This window comes from Panthera pardus, unplaced genomic scaffold (assembly GCF_024362965.1).
Source record: "Panthera pardus isolate Hobbes unplaced genomic scaffold, ASM2436296v1 HiC_scaffold_25, whole genome shotgun sequence".
Classification (NCBI taxonomy): Eukaryota; Metazoa; Chordata; class Mammalia; order Carnivora; family Felidae; genus Panthera; species Panthera pardus.
This window is the reverse complement of record NW_026526821.1, coordinates 21168727-21186668: the sequence shown is the minus strand read 5'-3', so window position 1 is coordinate 21186668 and position 17942 is coordinate 21168727. Positions and strand designations below refer to the sequence as shown.

At 52.1% G+C, this 17942-nt stretch overlaps 1 protein-coding gene across 1 annotated transcript; it reads left to right on the top strand.

Moving 5' to 3' along the window:
• The first annotated feature begins 190 nt into the window (after positions 1-190).
• Positions 191-7646, top strand: ADIG (adipogenin). Its single transcript, XM_053890259.1, is given in 5 exon segments — positions 191-786; positions 4086-4200; positions 5873-5950; positions 5952-6138; positions 6140-7646. Coding segments are annotated over 5 exon segments (540 nt in total). The 5' UTR covers positions 191-659; the 3' UTR covers positions 6173-7646.
• The last annotated feature ends 10296 nt before the right edge of the window (positions 7647-17942 follow it).

Here is a 17942-nt window from a genome sequence, read left to right as displayed (position 1 = left end):
GTTTTAAATGCTTGATGCAACATTTTTAAGTTGGGAGAGTTCGCATAAAAATGCAGGTTTGGGGGGCTTTCTTGGAATAGATGTGGCAATACTGGACCTGCCTTTCCCACACAGCACTTAACTGCCTGAAGCTGTGACAGCTGTCTGCTTTAGATGCACCTCGTTCTACCCAGTCTGCCACCCCCTCCCACCCCCCCACTGCCAGCAGGTGCAGATGTGGGCACCTGTAGCCCGGATGACAGGGCCTGGGATCTGGCTGGCTCCTGAAGGAACCTGTGACCTCAAAATACATGAACACCCACCCGAGGGCGATGCTCATCCCATCGTTTATTCTGATTTTTAGCAGCTTGGTGAGATGAGAATTGTTTCCATCTTCTAAGAGGATGCAAGGAGGTGTCCCATGAATCCCTAGGATCTCAGCAGGAATTCAAACCCAAGTCGGCCTGCCTGGAAGCCTGGGCTTTTGTTCTTAGCCAGACTGTCTCCACTGCCACTGACTGCCAAGCTCTCCTTGTGTCTGAAGGACGTTGTGACTTCCTTGTTACGTCACCCACTCAGTCACAGTTGGGCTGAGAGCAGAGTGTGGCCCGGCCCCCCAGGTCCCCAGGGCAGCCCTGCCAGCCTGGCACAGGCAGGCCCGGCTTAGCCACACGCGCACCATGAAGTACCCGCTGGTGCCACTGGTGGACGACCTCACGTTTTCTTTCCTGGTGTTTTGGCTCTGCCTGCCCGTGGGCTTGCTCTTGGTCTTGCTGATCGTCTGGCTACGCTTCTTACTTAGCCAAGGTGAGCTGCTCTGCAGGGGCCCTAATCCTGGAGCCTGGTAGGGGGTCCTGAAGCAACCGCAGAGACCAGTTTCCTTCTTGTGCTTTAACTGCTGGGCTGGCTGAGACGAGCAGTCGCCTGTAGGGGAAAAGGATTAATCAAGTAGTTTAGTTTCTTGACCTAGAGGCCAAGAGTGAGTCCCCAAGTTCGGAAGCAGTATGTGCGTGTGCACGCCTGTGTCCCCTCAGGGCCACTGCTAGCACAGAAGGTCTTTGGTACAAATCAAAAATAGGTGGCCCCTATGGGCAGATGAAGTAGGGAAAGGGGCCCTCTCCTGTGGGTATAGCCAGGGCACAAGGCTGGGGGAAGACTTCAGCCCCTGCTGCTCCCTCAGCTGGGTGCTTTTGTGCAGTAAACAACTTAGACGATGGGACATGGCAGCCCTAAGCCTTTATTAGGTGCCCAGGGACCACTCACACTGCTTTCTGCCCGGACTGTACCTCAGGGAGGATCTGGATTCTCTGGGATGCCAGATCACGGAGGCTGACACTTTGCCCTGAGCTCAGTATGTCACCAAGAGGAACAGAAGGCGGGGTGAAGCTGGCCATGAGGGAAGTTGGGGGCCAGTGGCAGGGGTCACCCTCTGCTCCTCAGGTGTCCTGGCTCCCTGGGCACTCCCTTCTCCAGGGGGCCTCTTCCTAGGGAACTCTTGCCCTCCCACCTCCTGCTCCAGAGTTCCATGACCTTTGGCCCGCTGAGGAGGGAGGGTACTGATAGGCTGCCAGCTCTGGTCAGATGGCATTGAGACAGGGGAAGCAGTTCACCCCCAAACCCTCCCCAGGAGCTCAGATGTGGGGTGCTGGTAATGGTGTAATTATTGGGAGTTCCTGGCAAGAGCTTCCAGAAAATGTCTATTTAAAGTACATTCTCATATTCCCAGGACGGACCGCAGCCCTCCCTGAGGGACGAAACGTCAGGCAGCGGGCTGGTGGCTGGTGGGAGTCAGAGCACTTGTCTGTGTGGCTAGAAATGCCGTCTCTCTGGAGTCGAGGAAACGTGGGCTCAGATTTTTAGCCTTGCCCCTGAATAGTTCATCATAATTGCTAACCTTTTCTCTACCCTGTGCAAAGGCTTGTGGTAAACACTGATGTGCATAATTTCATTTAATCCTCAGAATAACCCTGCGAAGTAATCCTTATCGTACAATTGAGGAAACCGAGGCTTGGGGAGAGAAGCAACGTGCCCAGGTCACACACCTGTGAAGTACTTACGAGTGCCGGTTATCTGGCGTCACCTCCTGCCTCTGCTGCCTACCAGCTCTGTGACTTGGGGCAAGTCCTCTCTCAGCCTTGGGTTCCTCATCGACAGAATGGAGATAATAAGGGCCCCTTCCATTTGGGGCTGTGGAGAGAGCATGTTGAGGGTAGGGCATCCAGTACATGTACACACGTGGCACATAGTAGGTGCTTATAGGCTGAGAAATTATCCAGTCAGTGTTTGCTTTTCGTCATGGTAGGAGGACGTATAGGCATGGCTTTGGATGGCTCCTCCAAGGAGACACCTTACCTAAGGTCTAGGGCACTAATCTCCAGCACTCCATTCTCCTTGAAGGCCCTGCTCTAAAACCATCCACAGCCTTCCCTGTCGTCAGACTTTCTCCGACATCTCACACGGCCCCTTGCAATAAGGCCTTTGGTCATTTGCAATGACCGGAATGTGGGGCGAGCAGTCTTCCCTCAGGGTCCCAGTCTTCTTGGAACTCTTAGAGTTACTGCGTCGGTCCTGTCCTTGTGCCAGGGTCTGGGCCTGCCAAGAATTGAGGGACCTGTTCTCAGGACACCCTGGCCTGTGCTCTTCTATTCTGCTGTGGATCTTGTTATTGGAACTCGTTTGGCCTGGCATCCAGTGTGAAAAGCAGACAGGACTGGCTCTGATTCCTCCTTCCCACCCCCATCTGGCCTGGCTCAGCAGGGCAGTGCCAGGGCCCAGAAGGCAGACGGTTTGAGCAGGGAGTGCCACGTGGCCCATGAGGACGTGCCTTCTCAAGTAGACAGGGGAGCAAGGGGAGGAGAAGGGAACCGCCTGGCAAGATGGCCGTTGAGGCGAGAAAAGGTGGTGGGTGGCTGAGCCCTGCAGAAGCTGGCCAGTGGGGACAACACTAATCCTGGACCATGACATTAAGAGAGAGGGTGAAGCCACATGGTGCCCTTCAAGCAGAAGGTGCTCTGCTGGGACGTTTCCTTTGTCATTGGAAAGGAATTTGCAGAAGGAAGAAGAGAAACCTCCAAAGAGATGGATTTAAGGCCGAAATGCGCCTTTCGAGGGTCCTGCCCACCCTCGTGGTGGTCCTCGGAGCGAGGTGTTAAATCCAAAGCTACCTTTGAATTCCCTGACCTCAAACAAGTGCACCTGCTGGAACTGCGGAGGGCTCTCTTCAGCCTCCTTTACTTTTCTGCAACCAGTGAAACATCTTACAAGTACAGTAAGAGAAGGAATCTCCCCCATCTCCTCTCCTTTCTCCTTGACCTCACCTTCTCGAGACAAGCCGTGTTCACAAGCTCATGCTCCTATTTAATAACACACGTGGGTTTTCCAAAAAATTGGAGAGGGGGCAGGATTGTTAGCTTGGTTTTCAGAAAAAGGGAGGAGATCCTCCTATATACATTTCTCTGAAACTTGCTTGTAATGTATCATAGACCTCCTGCAAGTCGAAAGCTACAGATTTCATGCAATTGTTTTAACAGTTTCTGACTTGCTGTTGGATAGATGGGCCAGCTCTTTATGCGGTGCAATGTGCTACACTTCAGTCAACCAGATCTCTCATGATGGACACACACACACACACACACACACACACACACACACACACACACACAGAGTTTCCAGGGTGTTTTATTGCTTGTGCATGCTTCACCACAAAACAGTGCTGCAGTGGAAATCATTGCATGTATACACTCAGATATTTGTTAATAAATGGACTGGTGGACAAATGGATGGATGGGTCATTGTTGGATTTGTGTCTCCTCAGTGCCGTTCTTGGACCACACCCAATACAGGTAGGTCGTTTGCTTGCCTCTAGGGCCCTTCCCTATTTATTAGGTAGATCTAGCCACCTTCTGAGTCATAGACAACGTTTTTGGTCCCTGGTCACCTACAAGGTCCTGAAGTCTTCCTGAGATCTCTGGGCTGTCCCATATGTCATGATTCTGCCTTGGCCCCTCGGTCTCGGGGATGCCCGGGCCTGGCAGGGGGCTCCTTTTGGGTCAGGGGTAGGAGATAGGATGTAACCACCCAAGAGGCCTTGTCTTGTACCTCCACAGATTCAGAGGAAGACGACTCAGATTTATGCTTTGAGTGGGAGCCCTGGAGCAAAGGCCCAGCCCAGTTTTGCTGGGAGGGGACACTGTATAGCCAAGAGGAGGAGGAGCCCTGCTGGTGAGCCTTTTCAGCCAGGTGAGACCTTTCTGGGGGCAGGTAGGGGGAGCCTCAGGTCCTACCCAAAGCCTAGGGCAGCTGCTGTGTTGGAGATCTGTTCCCTCCACCACACTGGAGAGCTGATTTTCTCCTCCATGTTGGGGAACCCTCTGCGTCATTCTCTTGGAGACCTGTTTTTGCCATGTTGGAGGACCAGCCTCTTCTGCCATGAAGAGTTCCTTTACAAAGATCCCCTACCCTTTACCTGCGTGACCTCACCCCCCACCACCCTCCTTAGGGTCTTTGCACTGGCTATTTCCTCTGCCTGGAACTCTTTCCTCCACATCCACTTGGTGCACTCCCTCATCTCTGAGGTTGAACTCAAATGTCCCCCTTACTCCACTCTAGATTGTCTTCCGTGATAGCACTTATCACCTTCTGACCTGCTCAATAGTTGATGCATCCAAATCCAGAGCACTCCCGGCCACGCCTGACACACAATGGGGGATCACTAGATACTTGTAGAAGGAATGACACGACAGTGATGATGATGATGGCTGGTACTCAGTGGATGCCTTCATAGCTACCAGGGCCTTTGCCAAGCATTTCCCTTTCACAAGCTCATTAATGAAATCCTATGAGGAGGATATTATTCTTGCCTCCATTTTGCAAATGACCCTAATCGGCAGTGGAGTTGAGCGATTTGCCTGAAGTACCAGGGCTCTGGCACCTGGAAGCCCGGAAAGGTCTCATCCATTCCAGTGGAGTTCAATGCCATCCCCGTGCCAACGATGCCGACGCTCTCACCTTCCTTCTCAGCTCTATTAGCTGCTTGACACATTTTCCTGGCTAGAATGGGAGTCTTGATTCCCTTGGCTACCCAACAAAGCAAAACACAGCACCCGCTCTTCTTCCAGCTCCTCTCCATCTCCATGAACAGCCAGCGCCTCCATGGATTGGTCTCATTCCTTGAGCCGTAAATGCAGGGGCCAGCTTTTACACCTTCTTTTCTTTTCAGCCCATATCCAGTCCATCAGTAAGTCCTAGACTCTGTCTCTCACACATCCACTTCTCTCCGTTCCCACAGCCACGTGGCCTACCCTATTCCCAAGTCAGCTGATGCAACCTGTCACTAATCCACAACGTAGGTCACAATGTGGAGCCCCTGGCTGTCTGAGTAGAGAACGGAGGTGGGGTGAGAAGCAGCGACCCTTGCTTAACCTCCGTTACGCCGATTCTTAGCTTTTGTGGGTCATGACCTTGACAGTTGAGCGTGCTTTCCCTGGAAACACACACACACACACACACACACACACACACACACACACACACGTGCATGCACTCGAGTTTTGTGTTCAGGGCCAGCTTCACGGGTGGTAACTTGTGTAGTCCCATGAAGTCCCATGTTCAGAAGAGCCTCATGCTTGGTTTAATGTTCTGCTGATACTTGTCTTAAAATTCTTAATTTTTGAATGAGGGTCCCCACAGGTTCATTTTTTAGTGGGCCCACAAATAATGTAGCCTGACCTGTTTGTGTATAATTAGTGGGGTAAGAAAAGGAGATTTTTTTTTTTTTTTTGGACTCTGCTCAAGAATCCATTTGTATAGAGCCCACCCCATTGTGTATCTGTTGTTCTCTCTCACTCTTTCGTTCCATTGTCGTCCCTAGAGCCAACCTTCCATGTTTCTCCAGCCTGGTTTTCCTGGAGTCAGCAGGGTGGTGGCAGTGGCCAAGGTGGATGGGAGAGACCCACCGGGGAGGGAAGAAGACTGCCAAGGGAGGCTCTTCCCTGGGATCCCCGACTCATCTCCTCCATCAGTGGACACACAAAAGCCTCCAAAGGACCCTGCTCTTCCCCTACTACAGACAACCGCCCAGGGTCCCTGGGGAGGAGCCCGAGTCCGTGAAGGTGGTATAAGCAGGCACAAGGGAAGAAGTTGGCCAATTGAATTTAGAGGAAGTCCTAGGACAGGGCTGGGCCAGAATGTGTAGGTCCGTGTTAAAGAAACAAGGAAGGTTCCTGTGCTCAGGAGACCCCCTAACAAACCTGCTGGGCCTGGCCAAATCCATTCACTTAACAACCCGTGGGGCCTGGGCCTAACCCCTGGCACTGACTTAAACTGTCCTTGATCTTCTTCGGGACTCCCTGACTCTCTCCCATCTGGTCAAGGGACTGGGGGAATCTTGCTTTCAACTTCCTTTCTCTAATTTCAAACTCACTCCTTGATTCGCCTTTAGGTTGATTTTAATAACAATTCGTTTTATGAATATCTATAGAGTATTTACCATATGCCTGGTTATGATAAAAAAAAAATAGCTCACGTTTTAACAAGCACTCACTGTGTACCAGGTGCTTTTCTGTGTATTTATAACAGAGTTTTTAACCCTCACAACAATTCTATGAGGTCGGGTGTTTGGTTATCCCTATTTCACAGATGCGGAAAATGAGGCAAGAGTGGCTTTGGGGGCTGGGGGGCTCGGTGTTCTGTGGTTCGAAGAAATCCCCTGACTTCAAACCCTCACTGGCTGCCCAGGGGCAGCAGAGTTGGTGGGAGAAGGAGACAGGCCCTCCAGGTGTCCCCTCCTCTGCCCCCACACATCCCACCAGTCACCACAAGGCTCTTGAACTACCCAGACGAGAGACAATGGAGCCTGAATTATTATCTCGTCTAGATGGTCTCACCAGTTCTGCTTTTTCTGCTCTGTCAGAAGGATCCATCCAAAGCACAAATTGCAGCAAGCCTTTCCCCCTGCTTAAAGCCCTCTATGGCTCCCTATTGTCCTAGGGCTAAAGTCTGAGTTCCTTATGTGGTGTAGAGAGCTGCCCTTGGAGAGCTGAGCCCCACTGAATTTGCGGGACAAGGTTTCTGTTCTTAGCAACAAGGCTTCAGTAAATACCCTTGAACTCTTGTCTCCATATGCAAGTGTGCTTCTATCTAGAGGATAAATTCCAGGAGGGGAGATTACTGAATTTAAGATCGATCACATTTTACAGGTTTTACTGACTGGCCCCACCATATGGTAGCACCGAGGGTGTGCATTAAAGTGCTTGTTTCCCCCAGGCCTTAGCCCTACTGCCCATGTAGGGCCACACACACACACACATACACACACACTCTCTCTCTTTTATATATTCTCCCCCAGCCCCGTAACGCCCCCCACCCCCACGCACATAGCTCTTCTTCCACTCGTGCTCTGTTCTAGCCAAGGAGATTCTGGCAACCCATGTTTTCCTGGGAGCTTCCCTGACTTTGAATAACACTTTTGGTAACAAACGCCCCCTGTGGCTGAAGCTTCTCTCAGGCTCTGTCCGGCATTTTCCCCAGCTGCTGCTCCGTGGGGTCCTGTGAACTGCTTCGTCGCCTCTGCTCCCAGCGCTGCCGGGGGAGCCGGGGTTCAGCCTCTGTGCTGACAGAGGAACCAGGCAAGTCACCGAGCCCCACCGTCCTGCCCCCGGCCACTCCGGAGGAACCAGAGGATCCTCCTGGGGGCAGCGCAGCCCTTGAGGGACAGTGAGCAGCTGCCCAGCACAGCAGGGAGGACATCTGGTCACAGTCTTGGGAGCATCTGGAGCAGAAGGTCGGGGAGACAGTTCCTTGGGGCCCCTGGCAGCTAAGCAGGGATCGTGGTAGCTGGTGGGGGGCTGTGGGAAGATACCTTCCCTGCTCTGGGTAGGAGGCTGAGACCCCGGGCCCCTGAGGGTATGGAGGCCCCCTTTTTAGTATTTTGTTCTATAAGGCAGATTGTGTGTGTGTGTGTGTGTGTGTGTGTGTGTGTGTGTGTGTGTGTGTGTCTGTGGTAAACATACCCCGTGATCCTCTAATAATAGGCTCCCCGAGAGATGCCCACCTCTAAACAGAAGCTCTGGAACCCTGAGTGCGTGTCCTTCCCTCGTCCGTCTCCGAGGCCAGTCCTCTCTGTCGTAGTTGCCTGTGGCCTGCCACCGCAGAGTATCACAACCTGGGTGGCTGAGAACGACAGACATTTGTGGTTTCACAGTCTGGAGGCAAGGAGTCCCGAAGGTGCTGGCGGGGCATGCTCCCTCTGAGCCTTCGGGAAGAATCCTTTTTCTGCCTCTTCCAGCTCCTGGCAGCTCCAGATGTACCCTGGCCTGTGGCCGCCTTACTCTCGTCTCTGCCTCCCTGTTCACATGGACTTTCTCCCTGTGTGTCTTCACATCCGCTTCCCTCTGCGTGTGTCTGTCTCTGTGTCCAAAGTTCCCCTTTTTATAAGAACACCCGTTCACTGGTGAGGGCTCACCCTAACGACTGCGTTTTTTTAACTTGATTACCTCCGTCGAGACCCTATGTCCAAAAAAGGCCATATTCTGAGATCCGGGGGGTTAGGACTTCCATGCATATTTTTAACGGGACACCACAATCCCTAACACCCTCTTCTGTGAGAATTGAATCTGGTCACGCATGTAAAGCTCTGGGCACGATGCCCGGCTGGCACTTGCTAAACACTCCTGAAATTGCTGCCGAAAGAAAAAAGCTGAGCACCTGGAAATAAGGTGCTTGGTGTACATCGTGTGCCAGGTACATTTTGGGTCCTTGACATGTATGGTCCCACTGAATCTTCACAACGACCCCTTGAGACAGGCAAGACTTCTCATTTAAATGATGAGGAAGCGGGGCGCCTGGGTGGCTCCGTTGGTTAAACGTCCGACTTCGGCTCAGGTCATGATCTTGCGGTCTGTGGGTTCGAGCCCCGCATCGGGCTCTGTGCTGCCAGCTCGGAGCCTGGAGCCTGTTTCAGATTCTGTGTCTCCCTCTCTCTCTGACCCTCCCCCGTTCATGCTCTGTCTCTCTCTGTCTCAAAAATAAATAAACGTTAAATAAATAAATGATGAGGAAGCTGTGACTCAGAGAAGTTAAGGCACTTGTCTGAAGTCAAACAGCCCAAGTGGCAGAGCTGAGGATCAACCCCAGGCCTGTGTGGCTCCACCTGTCACGCTGGGTAGGACGCCTGTGTGGAGGGGAGTGGGAGATGCTCAGAGCAGGGAGAAAAACAAGGAGGGAATTCTGAGCTCAGAGAAGTTAAGGCACTTGTCTGAAGTCAAATAGCCCAAGTGGCAGAGCTGAGGATCAACCCCAGGCCTGTGTGGCTCCACCTGTCACGCTGGGTAGGACGCCTGTGTGGAGGGGAGTGGGAGATGCTCAGAGCAGGGAGAAAAACAAGGAGGGAATTCTGAGCACAGAGCCCACAACCCTGGGAAACTTCCTGGATCTGAGGGGCATGGAACGCCTCTCAATAATAGTGAGTGGGTGGGCTGGATCACAGGCTCCCCTGGAGAGGTGCTGGCAGGTGCCAGGATCTGAGTCATTCCACTGTGGCCTAACATGCCTGCCCAGTACTCCAGGCCTGGGACCAGGCCCAACTGGGGCTGAAGACGTTGCCCGGAGTGTAGACGCATTTCACCCTATTCTGAGTACATGCGGCTCCCCGGGAAGCTGAGGGGTGATACTTCCTTTAAGAAACTTGAAAGTGCAGTTTACTCAAGATTCAGGATACTCTCTCTTCCTCTTGCATTCTTTCCAGGGGTTCCCTACACCTAAGCAAAGTGATAGCAAATTAGGTTTTCTGTTCTAAACTTCTGAACCAGAAGTTCATTTACTTAGATACTAACTTGTTTACTCATTCAAACATTTATTTATTCCTTCACTCATTTGGTTTTCCACCCATTCACCTAATGGCTCACTGGTTTATTCATGCTCTCACACATTCATATACACAGCTATCCATTCATCATCTATCCTTCCATCCATCCATCCATCCATCCTTCCATCCATCCATCATCTGTCCATCATCTATCCTTCCATCCATCCATCATCCATCCATCATCTATCCATCCATCCATCCATCCATCCATCCATCCATTCATCCATCATCCGTCCATCATCTATCCTTCCATCCATCCATCCATCCATCATCTATCCTTCCATCCATCCATCCATCTATCCTTCCATCCATCCTTCCGTCCATCCAGCCATCCATACATCTATCCATCCACCCATCCTTCCATCCACCCATGCAACACTTATTAAACACCTACTATGTTTTACATACAAAGCTCCCAAGGCTCCCAAAATACTTTTTCATCCACTTTCACTGCTACTTCACTTTCATATTGGGAAAAAGAGCCTCTGCACCAATGACACCCCCAAAATACTTGGCCTTCTGGTGGCATGGCTCCAGAGTCTCCTCCCCAAGAGGACGTTGGGAAAAATGGACCATGGGTCATCTGCACAGTCCTAGTCTCTGTGTGAGAGCCAGTGACAGCCATCTGAGACTTGAGGGTCCCCAGGGCGACACTTCCCATCTTTTGATGTGAAGGCCATATATAGTTCTGGGCACTATGGCTCCCCTAGAGTATTATTTCCAGTTATTGGGCTCCATTTCTTGCTTCCCGCAGGCCAGAGCAGGCTATGGTGACCTGTGGACTTGGGCACCATCCTTGAGTTGTTCCTTGGGGCCACTTTTCACAGCGTAAAGGCAACCATGCCCCCTGGGAGGGTCACTGACACTCAGAGACTTTGAGGAGGGCAGCACAGGAGTGCAGAGCAACCTGGGGAAAGACCATAGCATTCTGTCCCAGACAGAGAGCAAGAGGAGGCCCTCCTGGTCCATAACAGATATGGGGACACAAGCCAGGGAAACTGGCAGGAATATCCCTCCCTTGTCCTTAAGTGCCCCGCTTCCATGCCTTTGCATGTGCCGAGCTCTCGCTCCTTCACACCCCGGGCAAGATGTCAGTTCCCAGACCAGCCCTTCTGGACCCCCACTTTCTGCCACTCCCCTTTCCTGCTCCCTTATCCTCCTCTCCCTCCCAGGCCCTGCCCTTTACACACCCTCGGCACAATCCCCGCTTGCCTGCTTCCCTACTTCCTGGCAAATGTTACCACCCCCATTTCACAGAGGAGGAAATCAAGATTTAGAGCAGGCACAGAGGGAGTGGCCAGGCCTGGGTGAAGATCCCTGAGTCATGGTAGCTTTTTTCTAGCCACGTTAGCCAGGTACTTTATTAATTCAGTTTAACTTAAAATTGGATGGGTCGTGTGTGTGTGTGTGTGTGTGTGTGTGTGTGTGTGTGTGTGTCTGCCTGTGGGTGGCCCCAGCTGAGCCAGCCCCGCCCCGAGTGAGGAGGTTGGACATTTGGAGGCGTCTGGGAACTGGCTGTGTCCCAGAGCCCTGCAGCCGTCCTCCGGGTTGCATTGGTAACAGCCACTGTCACAGCGGCTGCGGCAGCCAGCCGTCGAACTGGGAGCCGTGAGAGCGCCTGCCAATGCCAGGGCCCGGTACCTCCGGCCTCACCGTGTCCCCGGATCCCGTGGGCCTGCACCGCCAGGCAGCTGGGGCGCTATGCAGAGCTGGGCTGAAGGTGCAGGCATCATGGGAGGGGAGCAGGGAGGTTTGGGCCGCTGGTGTCTCAGGGCCAGGTCCGAGGGTTAAGGAGAATGAGGCGAGGACCTGCTATGTCGTAGGGGTGTATGTCCTCTCTGTCAGTCCTCACAACACCCCCGTGAGGGAAGAATTCGCCTCTCCTACAAATGAGGAAACAGAAACTCGGAGAGGTTGGATAAATGGCCCAGATGCCAAGTGGTGGGGGTGTATTTCAAACCTCGGTCGGTGGCCTCCAAACCCAGACCCTTGTGGGACACACACTGCCCCAGACTCCTGCTGCCTGCCACCTGCAGGGGTCACTGACTTCTATATTCTAAGGGATGTGAGTGACGACCCCACCCTGCCCATAGGTGCCATTTTCCCTTCCTCTGAATATAGAGAGTATTAGGGACCCCTGCATTTATTTGGGACCTTAAGCGATGGTCTTTTTATATGGACAGTCTTGACCGGACAGTTTTGCTTTTTGGTCTATGCTACTTGTATCTTGTTTTAACTCACCTTTCTTATGTTATTAGTGCAGTTGAGCACCTTTTCACATGCTGAGTGTCCGACAGATCACGGAGGCAGGAAGACCATTTCGAGTCTAGTGCATCAGGTCCTGTTAACACAGTGCATTAAGCGACGTGCCCAGCTGCACGCAGGTAACTTGCGGAAGAAGTCATTTTTACAAAGTCTGCCGAAAAACTCACGCTCACGGGTAGCTCTGAGGTGTCGGCCGTGGGTTAACGTCACCTATCTCTCCAGATACCGTGTTTCCTTGAACCCCCAGGTGCGCACCCCTGTGTGTGAACCCACGCACCAAAGGATCACCCGCACCCAGTTTAAATGCATCCGTGCTAGAAGGTCGGCCTGACTCGCAAAGCCCAGCTTTCCCACTTACCAGCTGTGGGGCTCCAGGGAGGTGACTTAACCTCTCTGGGCCCCGGCTTCCTTCTCTGTAAGATGGATGCCGCAGCAGTTGCTGCCTTCCCTGCTATGAGGGTGCAATGAGACGGACGCACGTGAAGGGTGTAGCACAGAGCGGGGACGTGGGGAGCCCGTGGTATGTGCCAGATCATGAGTGGTCCGAAGGAACTCTCTGGGAGGGACCCAAATAGCACGGGTTTGTAGTCATGGGATAAATCAGTGCAGGTTGATAAATCACTGACTCCTTGGAGGGGGTAGAAAGATCTGCATGTGAGTCGTCAGTCCTCCACTGACCTCACCCTCCTGAACCTGTTCCTTTCTCTGCAACAGGTGCCTTTCTCATAGCTGCTGTTGCACACAGACGCGTAACCGGGGCCACCCAGTGCGGCCATCCAGGGACCAGACCACAGCCCCGGTGCTTCTTAACCACCTTAGAGCACAAGTGCTGGCAGGCAGATTCTCTCCAGGGCTCACCTGGGCTGACTCATTTACAAACCAGCAAAGCGCAGGTCGCTGCTGACAGGCTCCATGTTTCCTCTCTCGCCTCACAGTGGGGCGAAAGGAGAAGGCTGTCCTCACCCCGAGGGGTTGGGTTGGGGCCCCTCACACACAGCTTCGGGATTCCGCACAAGCCCTCCCATCACGCATTGGCAGCCCCACCCAGGCCGGCCAGCAGAGGCTCCTAGAATGTGAAGGTGTCTCTTTCTTGGCACTCGCCGGCCCTGGGTGTTCGCGAACTTTTTGGCGTTTCCCAGGCCAGGGGGTGGAAATATTGCATTGTTTTTATTTGTGTTACCCTAATCGCATCTTTTCACATGGAGCATTTACGTCTTCTCTTCAGAGGGTGTTAATTCCTCTCTGCTGTGTCCTTTTCTAACAGATGTTTTTTTGGAGGTCTTTTTTTCCTTATTGATTTCTAGGAACTCTTTATATAGACTGGAGAGGAACACTTGATCATTTGTTGCAGACATCCTGTCAGGTGGCCACTCACTTTGTTTATAGTGTCTTTGTTATACAGGAATTTTGAAGGTTGATGTAATGAAACCGCAGGTGTTTCTGGTTCACGGCTTCTGGATTTTATTTTGCTTGGGGAGATGTTCCCTACCACCTTTGATTTCTTCCCAACTGCGTTCTCATCAGACCCTAATGTAGGCTCCCATCCACCAGGGGAAGCTCCTTTGTACTTGGCACAGAATAATAACTTGCTCCCCTTCCTGTGAGCTCTGCATATCTCCTTCCCTCCCTAATGTTTACTGACCCTTTAAAACCGAGTCCCGGGGCGCCCGTGTGGCTCAGTCGGTTAAGCGTCCGACTTTGGCTCAGGTCATGATCTCACGGTTCGTGAGTTCGAGCCCCGCATCGGGCTCTGTGCTGACAGCTCGGAGTCTGGAGCCTGCTTCACATTCTGTGTCTCCTCCTCTCTCTCTGTCCCTCCCATGCTCATGCTCTGTCTCTGTCTCTCAATAATAAATAAACGTCAAAAACAAATTTTAACACTGAGTCCCAACACTGCCTCCTCCGGGAAGCCTCCTCTCCTCAGCCCCATCGCACCCTGGTTACTCTTCTGTCCCTCCGGGTGTTTTGCCCCACCTTAGCTGCTGTGTGCACTGTGTTGAACCATAGTTTTTCATGTTTGTCAGAGCACTTACTATGGGCCAATTTGTATGCATTGCTTGACTCCCTCCTCAGGACCCTGTGCATATTATTATCAGCATCATCACCCCCATTTTGCAGGGGGAGCTGGGAGACTAAGGTATTTTCCCACGGTCACACGTCAAGAGGACAGACCCAGGCCCAGACGGTCTGACTCCAGGGCCTGGGCCCTAAGCCACTGTGCTGAATGTCTCCTATTGCCGCTGTAGCCAACGGTCACAAATTAAGTGACTTAAGCAATACAGATTTATTATCTTAGAGTTCTGGAGCTCAGAGGTCCAAAGTGGGTCACCCTGGGCTAAAATCATGTATTGGCAAGTCTATGGTCCTTTCTAGAGGCTCTGGGAGAGAGCCCACTTTCCGGCTTCTAGAGGCCGCCCTGCCTTCCTCAGCTCACGGCCCCCTTTCGCCTCCAAAGTGCATGCAGTGACCCTCCAGTCGTCAAGCTCCCACGTGTCTGGTTTTCGCTCTTCTGGCTCCCTCTTCCCCGTTTAAGGACCCTCGTGATCATGCGGGGCCCGCCCAGATAATCCGGGATAGTCTCCCCATGTCAAGGCGGGCTGAGAGCTGCCTAAATTCCATCAGCAATCTTAATCCCCGCCTTACCATGGATCAGAACATATTCACTGATTCCAGGGATCAGGACCTGGGTGCCTTTTTTGTGGGGAGGGCGGTCTCCTGCATCCCACAGCCAAGCCTCCCTGCTGCTTCTCCAGACAGGAATCACCTGCCTCTACCCCACGCCCCCCCGGGGCTTCATCCCTGCCTCCCCCCTCAGACTCACCCTCGGGATTAAAACCCAGATGGCTGTGCCCACCTCAGGGCATCGAATTCAGGAGTTCTTGGGCAAGGGCTGAGAACTGGGCGAAGCGATTCACACATCCAAGTTTTCTGGTCACCGAATCAAACAACCACTTTTAAATTTAAGTTGGTTAAAATCAAATACAATTAAAAAATCAGTTCTCTGGTCACACGGACATTTCAAGTGCTCAGTAGGCACACGTGACCGACACAATATGTATCTTGTCCAGCATAAAGAATCATCTGATTAAGTGGCTCAGGCAGAGACAAGCTAGTGTCCATGCCTTTGCTTAAAGGAAGGATCCAGGCAAGCCTCAAAGCAGGGGGGTGGGGGGGAGCTTTCAGAACCTTTCTGGCAAGCTCGGCAGGGATGATCTTGAAGGGACAGCCACCACCAGCTTCTTCCAGGTGCCGGCACTTAGGGTGGGGGCCTCCGGATTATCATCTCCTGTTCGTTTTTGAGAGAGATTGTAACGGGAGGTTTTAAAATATTTTTTTTTAAGTTTTATTTATTTTTGAGAGAGTGAGCAGGGGAGGGGCACAGAGAGGGAGAGAGAATCCCAAGCAGGCTCTGTGCTGTCAGCATGCAGCCCAACGCAGGGCTTGAACTCACAAACTGTGAGATCATGACCTGAGCCGAAACCAAGAATTGAACCCTTAACCAGCTGAGTCACCCAGGCGCCCCTGTAACTAGAGGATTTATTTATTTATTTAAAAAAATTTTTTTAATGTTTATTTTTGAGAGAGAGACAAAGCGTGAGCGGGGGAGGGGCAGAGAGAGAGAGACACACACATAGAATCCGAAGCAGGCTCCAGGCTCTGAGCTGTCAGCACAGAGCCCAATGCAGGGCTCGAACTCACAGACCGCGAGATCATGACCTGAGCCGAAGTCGGACGCTTAACCGACTGAGCCGCCCAAGCACCCCCAGCAGGTCATCTATTTTTCTGGCTCTCGCCCACCTTGACCAGCTGACGGGAGCACCCACAGATGTGCTTTTCTCTGTCTCCCAGCCAAGCCTCAGCTCTCACTCAGGACGCTCAATGATATTGATTTTATTTCAAGATGTTTTTATTCTTATTATCTATAATACAAAATAGTCACGCTTGAAAATTCTGCAGCCCAGAGAGGCGCTACAGCAGAATTATTAAGTGGAAGAAGTGTGGCGAACACTGCCAGACCAGTCTAAGAATGAGTACACTGGTGGAGTGAGCCACTCTTGTCTTAAGGGGAAAGTTATCGCCTTACAGGAAGCTTAGGAGTCAATAAAGACGATACTCAAAAATGTAAACACAAGATTTGCCTTTTATAATATGTCATCCCTGCCCCACCCTATCCTCCCAGGGATTGCCTCATAGATAGCAGTATTGCTGTGTACTGATGTTCAGGTTGTGCACTGCGTAAAGATATTACATCTAAAGGGGCACCGTCCACATGGTAGTCATTTACTAAGTTATATGATGATACCTGTGTGGGCATGGGGAATCCAGACTTCCATGCGAGTTCTAAAACAGCAGAAGAGAGACTCTCTTTCATAAGCCCACGTTGTCGCACATGGCCACGTACATGTTCACAGGAAAGTATGGACCTACACGTACCCCAACGTACCTATGGGCACATGGCTATGCCCCAAGATTGCTTTTCAACCTGTGCTCTCAGAGACCTGGTTCCTCCCCTTCGCTTGACTCAGAGCCTAATGTGTCATTTCACCTGGGGGTTGGGGATAGGGTGGGACGTGGACTGTGCCCATGGCATGTGCACCTAGCATCTGGAAACGTGTAAGTGGGAGAGAGTGGGCCCACTAGTCCTCTGGCCAGGCTGTTTAGGTTGTTCAATAATACACTGTCTCTATCAGCTATGGCTGTGTAACAAATGGTTCCAAATTCAATGGCGATCATTCATTAAAGCAACACTCGTTATTCGTGCTGTGTGTCTGCTGGCTGGATGAGGGGCTGCTGATCTGGCCTAGGCTCTGCTGGGTGGCTCCATTTCGAGCTGTGGGTCTGGCTGAACTTGCCCCTCCTGCTGGTCGGGCTCTGGTCTGTGCCATATGTGTTCATTCTGGGACTCGGGCTGCAGCCATCCAGGGACAACTCCTCCCGTGGTGATGGGAGGTGCAAGAGGGCCATTGCCACCACACGGGCACATTTCATGCATTGGCTTGTCTCGTGTCTGCTAACGTTTCATTGGCCAGAGGACGTCATGTGCCCAAAGCCCAAGTCAATGGACAGGTGGGGTTGGGGATGGGGTGGGGATGAGGGCCACAAGCAGAGGGAGGGATAATGAATTGAGAATAATAATTCAATCTGTCCAATATGAACTTAAATGACATAGGGACAACACTAGTTTTGCACATTAGTACCAAAAATAACTGAGTTCCTACCAAAATCCTTCTCCGGCAGCCCAGGGATCAAACCATGGAAATGCCAAATGTCTGTGGCTTTTCCCTTCTTTACCTCTGCCTGTGCCCCTGTTGAAATCAGGAGCGGTTATGACCGGGTGTGACCAGGCACCTTTGAGCATCCAGCATTTGTCTGTCCTCATTCCACCCTGAACTAGAGACTGATGTCAGCACTTTTTCTTTTTTTTAATATTTATTTTTGAGAGAGAAAGAGAGCAGGGCTCTGAGCTGTCAGCACAAAGCCCAGTGTGGGGCTCGAACTCACGAACCGTGAGATCATGACCTGAGCCGAAGTCGGACGCCTAACCAACTGAGCCACCCAGGCGCCCCATCAGCATTTTTTCAACTGGCTCTAAAACAACCCAATTCCTAAAGCATTGGGTGGTCAGTTTGATTCCCTGAATGTTCGGAGAGGATCTACAAGGGTCGCATCACACGCCATACAGCCATTCCTCCCGCGATGGCCGTGTCTGAGGATCTACTCGTGGCCTCTGTCCCTCCTTTGTCTTCTCCCCGGCTTCTTAGCGGCCCCTGGGTTTTCCACTTGGCCAAAGGAAGTTTGGCATTTCCCTGACGGTGGGCACCTGTTGTTCCTTGGG